At 40.0% G+C, this 9,277-nt stretch overlaps 1 protein-coding gene across 2 annotated transcripts in view; it reads right to left on the bottom strand.

Moving 5' to 3' along the window:
- Positions 1 to 4,837: 4,837 nt before the first annotated feature.
- Positions 4,838 to 9,277, bottom strand: part of DNAJC13 (DnaJ heat shock protein family (Hsp40) member C13) — a 124,267-nt gene continuing 119,827 nt past the window's right edge. For both annotated transcript variants that reach the window (XM_077752284.1, XM_077752285.1), the window contains one exon: positions 4,838 to 5,710. In XM_077752284.1, the coding sequence (XP_077608410.1) occupies positions 5,604 to 5,710 (107 nt within the window). In that variant the 3' untranslated portion in view covers positions 4,838 to 5,603. The remainder of the gene's footprint in view (positions 5,711 to 9,277) is intronic.

Here is a 9,277-nt window from a genome sequence, read left to right as displayed (position 1 = left end):
AGAGAGAGGGGAGGGAGAGGGGAGGGAGAGGGGAGGGAGAGGGGAGGGAGAGAGAATGTGTGCTGGGGAGGGGCAGAGACACAGAGGGAGAGAGAGAATCCCAACCAGGCTATACGCTGTCAGCTCAGAGCCCAATGCGCGGTTCAATCCCACAAATGGTGATATCATAACCTGAGCTGAAATCAACAGTTGGAAGCTTAATTGACTGAGCCACCCAGGCACCCCACAAAATGTATTTCTTAATAAGCTTGAAAGTTGAAATTACTTATTATTTCTTAATATTATTTCTTAATAAGACTTGAAAGTCAAAATCACTCCATGACCCATGGGCTGCAAAATGAATGCTGTTAGCCGGCATGAAAACATTCATCTCATTGTCTATCTCCATCAGAGCTTTTGGATGAACAGGTGCATTGTCCGTGAGCAGTAATATTTTGAAGGAAATCTTTTTTTCTAAGCAGGAGGTCTCAACAGTGGGCTTAAAACATGAAGTAAACCATGTTGCAAACAGATGTGCTGCCAATCAGGTCTTATTTATAGAGCACAGAGTAGATTTATCATAATTCTTAAGGACCTTCCAAATAGCAAGCGAGCACTGGCTTCAACCTAAAGTCACCAGCTGCATTAGCCCCTAACACCCTGTCATTTGAAGCTTGGCACTGATTTCTTCTAGCTGTGAAAGTCCTAGATGGCCTTTTATCCACCACAAGTCTGTTTCATTTACATTGAAAATCTGTTGCTTAGTGCAGCCACCTTCAATCACGGTCTCAGCTACATCTTCTGGGTCCCTTGCTGAAGCTTCTCCATCGGCACGTGCTGCTTCACCTTGTTATGGAGATGGCTTCTTCCTTAGATCTCATGAACCAACCTTTGCTTGCTTCAAACATTTCCCCTGGCAGTTTCCTCACTGCCAGAGAGTTAGGATCTTGCTCTGGATTAGTCTTTGGCTTAAGGAAATATTGCAGTTGGTTTGATTTTCTGTTGAGACCACTAATACTTTCTCTGTAGCAGCAATGATGTTTCTTTCTTTGCATTCATGTACTCACTGGAGCAGCACTTTTAATTTCCTTCAAGAACGTTCCTTTGCAGTCACAATATTGCTAACAGTGTGGTGTCAGAGGTCTAACTTTCCACCTGTCTGAGATTTCATGGAGTCTTCCTCAATAAGCTTAATCATTTCTAGTTCTTAATTGAAAGTTAAGAGACATGTGACTCTTCCTTTCACTTGGACACTGAAAGGCCATAGTGGGTTATTAATAGGCCTAATCTCAATAACGTTGTTATCTCAAGGGATAGGGAGGCCCCAGGACAGACTGGGGAACAGCCAGCCAGCAGAGTAGCCAGAACACACACATTTATTAAGTTTGCTGTCTCATATAAGTACGGTTCATGTCCCCCCACATAATTACAATAGTAACATCAAAGATCAGTGATCATAGTTACAAAGAAATACAATGAAAAAGTTTGAAATATTGCAATAATTATCATAATGTGACACACAGACACAAAGTGAGCAAATGACATTGGAAAAACAGTGCCAAGAGTTTCCTGACACAGGGTTCCCAAAACTTTCAATTTTTAACAAAGTGCTGTATCTGTGAAGCACAATGAACAGGTCTATAGCCGCACTGAAAAGCGGCCAGTTTAAATCTGATACTAAAAAATAATCCAATAAATGGTAGTAGTAAAAAAAACAAATTGGTCACCTTCAGAAGATGACAGTGAGTAGATTACCTTGAAAGTATCTGATGAGTAAAGGGAATGAATTAAGCTTTCATCCTGCCTTTCCCATATGACATGTGCCACTGGGTGACAAATAGCACATAAAGGAAAGCGTTTCTTTCTTTGTTCTTTTATTGAGGTAAAATTGGCATATTACAGTTATACAAGATAATAATTCAGTATTTGTAGAAACACAAAGTGATCACCATCCCATCATTATACAATTGACGCCCTTTGCCCATTTTGCCTGCCTTGTACACCTACCCCTTTGATAACCACCAATCCAAGCTCCATGTCTATGAGTTTTGTGCTGTTAGTTCATTTGTTCTTTTAGATTCCACATACAAATAAAATCTTCGGGTATTTGTCTGATTTCCATCACTTAAGGTAATACCCTCAAGGTCCATCTGTGTTGTCATAAACGGCAAGATTTCATTTTTTTATGAATATTCCATGGTCTATAAACACCTCATCTCCTCTATCCCTTCATTCACGGATGGACACTTGTGTTGTTTTCATACGTAGCTATTGTAAATAACACCACAGAGAACATGGGGCGCATGTACCTTTTTCAATTAGTGTTTTCATTTTCTTCAGATAGATACCCATGATGGAACAGTTGAGTCATATGACAGTTCTATTTTTAATCTTTTGAAGAAGCTCTCTGCTGTTTTCCACAATGGCTGCCCCAATTTCCATTTCCATCAACAGTGCACAAGGGTTTCCCTTTTCTTCACATCCTCACCAACATTTGTTATTTCTTGCCCTTCTGATATTAGAGATTCTGAGACGTGTGAGGTGGTATCTCATGGTAGTTTTGATTTGTATTTTCTCTGATAATTGGTGATGCTCAACATCTTCTCAATGTACCAGTTGGCCACCTATATGTCTTCTTTGGAAAGGTCTATACAGACCCTCTGCCCATTTTTTAATCAGACTTTTTGCTACTGAGCTCTTTACACATTTTGGATATTAACTCCTTATTGAGTATATGATTTGCAGGTATTTCCTACCATTCAGTAGGTTGCTTTTTCATTTTGCTGATGGTTTTCTTTGTTGTGTAGAAACTTTAGTTTGATGTAGTCCTACTTTAACATTTTACTTTTTTTTTTTTCTTTTGGCGCAGGAAAGCAATTCTTTATAAAAGCATTCCGGTTACTAAGTGGAATAGCAGCATTTTGTTAACTCCCAATGTATGAATGCATCTAGTCACACTGAGCTTCCCTTATTTTTAATAGCACATTTCCTACAGACATGATGTGCTTCCAAACAACAACAAAAAAACAACCAAGCACCCCTCTAGTCTTGCCAAAGGGATGGAACCAGAGTCTGATCAAGCTTCCAGATGCAAAGGGCAGAGGAATAAGTTGAATTGCACTAGGAATGTATGATTAGTAACTTTAAGCCTGGGAAAACCAACAAACAGCCTTAGGGCCTTCAATAAAGTTAAAGGGAAAAGGGGAATGGAAAGGGAGCCACAAGATTTTAAAAAACTCAAAAATGTATTAAAAGAAGGAAAAATGCAAGCCCAAATCCTAGGGATGTATACTCAGAAGATAAACTATAAAGGAACACAAGGAAGTGTCAGGCAAGTGGTCACTCTTAGAAGGAGGGAGTAGCTGTGATTTTGATGGGGGCCCATGAAAGGCCTTCTGGAGAGGCTGGCCAAGTTCCTGATGGAGATGATAGTTTCAAGAGAGATTTGCCTTTTAAGGATGAATCCATTCAATGAGATTTTCTGTAGTTGTGTTTTGGTTTACAATAAAAATGTTTAAAAACAAAACAGAACAAAAAACTCCTCGGTTTTCCTAGTTACCTACTGCTTCAGCTTGCTGCTGTGTTAGGATCATGGCTCAGGACAGACTTTGGTGTCAGGTCTGATTAGGTTTGATTTCTTACTCTGTTACTTACTAGTTGTGTGACTTTTGCTAAGTTGCTTTACCTCTCTGAGCCCATGTTCTTCACCTGGAAGATGAGACTTTAATCAGTTTCAAGCCTATAGGTTTGCTCTGAGGATTAAATGAGACTGTGTACATACGAGTTTATATGATGTTTGGCATACAGCCAAAATTCAGTAAGAATGAGCTATTACTTAAATATCAATGATTGAGGATTATTTTTTTTTTAATTTTTTTTAATGTTTTTATTTATTTCTAGGAGAGAGAGACAGACAGCGTGAGGAGGGAAGGGTAGAGAGAGAGAGGGAGACACAGACTCTGAAATAGGCTCCAGGCTCTGAGCTGGCAGTCAGCACAGAGCCCGACGCGGGGCTCGCACCCACGAGCCGCGAGACCATGACCTAAGTGAAAGTCGGATGCTTAACTGACTAAGCCACCCAGGCACCCCGATTGAGGATTAATTTAAATAGCCCTCTAAATATCATAAACACAATATTTATGTTTTCATAGTATTTAAAGGAAATATATTGATTTGTGCTCTCCTATACCACCTACTCCTAAGTTAGCTGTTACAATTTCATTTAATGAATATATATTTTTATGACAAGTATTGCCTACAAACAAAAACCATAATTATATATTAAAATACGTGCATGGGCATATACACTATAATCTTTGAGATGATGCAAAATTCTGAATTAGTGACTTATTGTGGGAGTAAGTCTCCATTCCACTCTGCTTACACATCAACTATGGAATAAACTTGGCTCTTGCTTTTTCAAAGGCAATGCGGAGGTGTGCATATTTCCTCATTCTTTAAGAAGGGCCTGTATTCTTTACATGTTTTTATTTTCTTGTAGTTTGTGATCATACTAGGACACCTACATGCTGAGATCCGTGTTATTTGAAATATGATCTCACTTTAAATTTCTCTTGCCTTAAAAAATGTTGGAATTAGTGTCTCACACATTAGAATATTAATAGCCTCGCCTATTCCTGAATTATTAAAGAGAAAATAAACGAAATGCTAGGTTTCTGGCAATTCAAATGTGGCTGAAATATTACCAAAGGGCGTTAGGACTGATCAGATGTGTCAGTGTGGTTGTCTGGATGAGGGGCTGTGAATGTGAGGGACAGTCCATGTTTATTTCTACTACTAGATCTGTTTTAGAAATAAGCAGGTCTTCAACAGTAAAAGGTAAATTAGAACAAATATATCTCATTAACAAAGCAGTCAATTCCCTTTATTTTTAAAATTTTATGTACACATATGAATGATCTGTATAATGTACATTCAATATAGAAAGCTTTATATATTTGATAATGTATAGAACATTTCACAATTACACTAATCTCTTACATAACATCTTGACATCCGTTTTTAAATTTTTTAATTTTTTTTGCACAAGCTCCTTTTTCATTCAATTTGGTAAAGCCAGTTATACATACCGACGTGTACTGTGAGCTCTCAGAAGGTTAACGACTGGGGAAAGGATGCCGGTGAACAGACGCAAGGACAAAACCTAATAGTGCCAGACGACGGAGGGACAGCCACGGGGACTCGATGCAGGAGAGGGAAGCACGGTCTTCCGGGGACAAGAGACTTAGTCCAATTTCTGTAGATTGCAGTTCAACCCCACAGTCACGCTAATTCAAAAAAACATTATAAAAACTAGGAAGAAAGTTTTGTCTTTTTGATTCACAGTCTTGTAAACAGATACAAAGGAACAGAATGTGCTTACATACTTCAAGAAAAACAACTTCTTGTGTACCCACTTAGGCTGATCCACAGAGTGCTTTCTTACAACGTGATACAATTAGGATCACTGACTTTTTTCCTAAATAAAAATATATTTATAGAAAAAGGAGTAACACTGTCATGAAACTAGGAGAAAGGCAGTAAGAGTTTGTTTCAACGTATCAGTTGGAGGAATGTGGACTGGGCACTGGCCTGTCAGCATTTACTGTCTCTCACAGAGGTGGTCAAGTCTGATAGCCAAGGTCGCCTGCCTCGTGGTCTACAGGAGGCGGCAGGTTAGACAAGACTGACGAGGACGTTCCTGCAGTAAGGTAGCCAGCAACTCCAGGTCCTGCAAGAGAGAAAGGAAAACACACACCTTCTAGAGAGCACAGTCCTGTGAAAACACCTTTGTAAGAAGGTCAGAAGCTAGTCAAGTACCTGATCATACCTTAATAGACAACTACCCAGTGCCATTTTCAAGGTATGTCTTTACTATATGACAAAGTTAAAAATCATTTCAAAACTGATGCTGGACAGTAACACTGGTGTGGAAACATGGAAAATTGGCCCTTCTCAATTCTGGGAATTCAAGGTTTCAAAAAAATCCTGGGCACTGAAGGACAGCTATGTCACATGGAAAATTAAAAAAAAAAAAAAAAAAATACAAGGAACAAGTAGAGGAAAGATACTTCATACTCAGTCAGCCCATCCAAAAGTCATATTTGAGGAAATGCCCAAGAAAAACATTTTATCAACATTCAAGTTAACCTACTTTCATTTGGTGCAAAGAAATGCTATTATAACCAGTAACACCAAATGAATAAGGGCTGCTATACTCACGTCTCCAAAACAAGGAAGGCTCTGGACATTTGTCACAGGTCAAAACAAGAATGCTATGGGAAAAGCTATCAATATGTTTGTTTTATAGATCTTCCTTGATTATAAGACTCTCTACTGCATAGAAATGCTACATATGCCAGCATTTATCAAGATGTGTCCTATGAGCATGGTAGATACTGGCTCTAGACCTCCAGTTTACTGTAAACATTACAGAGACAATCACATCCCAGAAGCACTGCACACAAACTGTACAGAGTACTTGTGAGAGACATTGTAGCATAATACCACAAACAGAGATACTGTTAGCTCAAACTGTAGGAAATAAGGCAAACAGCTACGGAACATCATCCAAGGGTTAGAACTAGAAAGGCAGTGGGAGCGGCATGCATTTAGCAAAATGGTTCTCTACCTGCTTCAGAGAGCTACACAGAAGTTAGCAAGCTGCCTGGCAGAGCGGATCTAAAGCCCGCTCCTGAGGTGAAGGGGGCTGCTGCCAGTTAGAAGGGAAGGAGAGACACCTGAGGGGAAAAAAGAAATATAAGCAGCAAGGGAAGTTATAAGGAAGTGCAAACAGCAGAGCAGTTTGATGAAGGCTAAGGCTAACAGGGACTAACGCAGGACAAAAGGGACACAATTCAGATTCATCTTGTGTTTCACCTTACAAGCACTTGTATTCAGGATGTGAAACGGCTTGCATCACTGAGCACACTCTGCATCTAGCACGTAATTATACAGCCAGAGACAGTTCGACTGGCGTGAGCTCTAAAACGTGGGCTTGGAACCTGAACTTCTAAAAGTTGGAAAAAGGATTTTCCCATTTTAAGGCACTGTAAGGCCTGCATCTACCAACTCCCGCCTCTGCCAAGCAGGGTGGCAGGCCTTCCACACACTACTCAGCAGAAGACTACCGGGTCGACCTACCTCCTTAACAAGGCCGTTCAGAGCTACAGCACCACACTGTTAACATCACTTTCCACCAGGTAACTTGTCACCCTTTGAACCTTCGGCAGTGGCAGGATTACCACAGATATATTAAGTGGCTCTCACCAAAGACAGAAGCTGTGCGAATAAACCCCCAAACACCCTGGCTCGGTCAAGTTTTCAAGCACTTCCAATTGTGGACTCAACTTGGTCACATCAGATGAGCAGATGAGGAGACCAAATCATGAATGCAATGTATAGAAAACAGACTAAAGCTACTGTTCTTCCACTGCGTGCGGAAGCACACTGGGACAGATTCACAGGGGTGCTGCTGGGTTTTTTTTTTTTTTTTTTACATCGGAGAGAAACACAGCAACATTTGTTGGACACCACACAACCACTTTCAAGTTGTTTGGACCTAATACTTCAACTTCACTATTAGGTTATTTCTTTTGGCCTAGCAGTCAATGAAAAAAAAAAGACATTAAAGGAACTGTGAACTGAGAAAAATTTGGGAACTTCTGGGCTAAAATTAAATTGTTAAATGATAAGCTTAGAATGATCATCGACATGAGGCCAAATTCTAGCCCCACCATTTGCCACTTTAGGAAAAGAAAAACCAATTCCTGGATATTTCTGTAAGTAAGTCTGAAATGCTCTTTCCCTCACACCTCTGGCTTCTCCTTTAGAACATGTCTGGTTAGGATGAGGACAGAGCAGTTCTCCAGGGAAAGGTGGGAGGAGACAGTGGGGGCTACCAGAAACGGGACATGTGGCAACAATGTGCAAGGCTGCCAGACTTAAGAATGAGAAAAGACGGAAAATTAACAAAGAACCCCACAAAACAAATTGGCTGCAATGATGGAGTAGTGGAAAGAACGTGGGTTTTGTTAAAAATGAACATGAAAGTCTCAGCAGGGGAAACAGAAGAAGGAAGGTTGGCCTCAACAGTCAGTGTCCTACAGTAAACTGACCATCCTAGGGAATCTTTCCTAACATCACTCACATTGTATAGTCTTGGGACAGGTGACAAAAAAAAACACAAGGTAGAAAAAAAAAAATCCTAAGTCATAAAGAACCAATGGACTGGTTTGAGGAAAGACTTAAGAATTGCACCCACCCTCCCTTTAATGACCCTCAGGAAGCCAAATTAACTATGCCACATGCCTCTAGTATAAATATACATAGGGGTTGTGTATGTGTGTCTATACAAAACTCTTCATCATCAATTCTCATTCCCATAAGCATGTTTACCTTGCCCGGCTTCTCTTCCTTTCCCTGCTGTTCCTTCTTTCTCTACTGAATTTCTAGGTGATGTAATTTGAGGATTTTCCCTGCTAAAATTATTTTCACAGGGCCTTGAGCTTCTCAGCATCACCCTCTTCTAGAACCTCCTAACAAATGGCTTACACAACTGAGGGCCTGGGTCAATGAAAACATTTTCTGCATTGTGGGTAAGACTGCAATGAGACACCTTTAGATAAGTATTTATCATAAAACAAAACAAGTAGGTCAGGCAAAAGAGCCTATGGAACCAGACGGCCTCCTCTCAATTCATCCACAAGTAGCAGTCCCGCCTCCAACATTTTATCTACATCCCCAATCCTGAGATGTGACTGAATGATAGCTGCTCAGCAGCCAGGGTGAAGAAAATAATTACCGTATTTTTGGTCATTCTTAATCTTACTTTGAAAGAATAATTAACTTTCCTCTACCTTTTACCATCTCCTAAACAAAATCCACTTGCCAAACTCATCATCAGTATTTCAGTAAAATGGCTAGTGTAGTGGGTTTTCACAGCACCTCATTTCATTTGCACACTGGGCACAATGACAATTTCCTCCAGGCTGAGGGTAGGGTGAGGTAAATCCTAATCAATTAAAATTCTAACTCAATGCAACAATGTATACATTCCACGGAGCTCCCCATAATGCGATTCTGCCATTATCAGAATAACTTGCCCCTTTTATCAAACACATGACACACAATACAAAGCATCGATGGAAAAGCTCAAACACAAAAAAGAAGACATTTGACAACCTAAACAATGAGGAGACAATTCAACAGGTAGTGTTTTGACTTGTAAAGCAGTCTTTTCAAGAAACAAGGAGAGCTGATGGGATAATCTCAAACAACTAACATCTCAACAAAAGAA

This window comes from Crocuta crocuta, unplaced genomic scaffold (genome assembly GCF_008692635.1).
Source record: "Crocuta crocuta isolate KB4526 unplaced genomic scaffold, BGI_CrCroc_1.0 scaffold580, whole genome shotgun sequence".
NCBI classification, from domain to species: Eukaryota; Metazoa; Chordata; class Mammalia; order Carnivora; family Hyaenidae; genus Crocuta; species Crocuta crocuta.
Note: the sequence above shows the minus strand (reverse complement) of the source record. Positions and strands in the feature narration are given on the sequence as shown.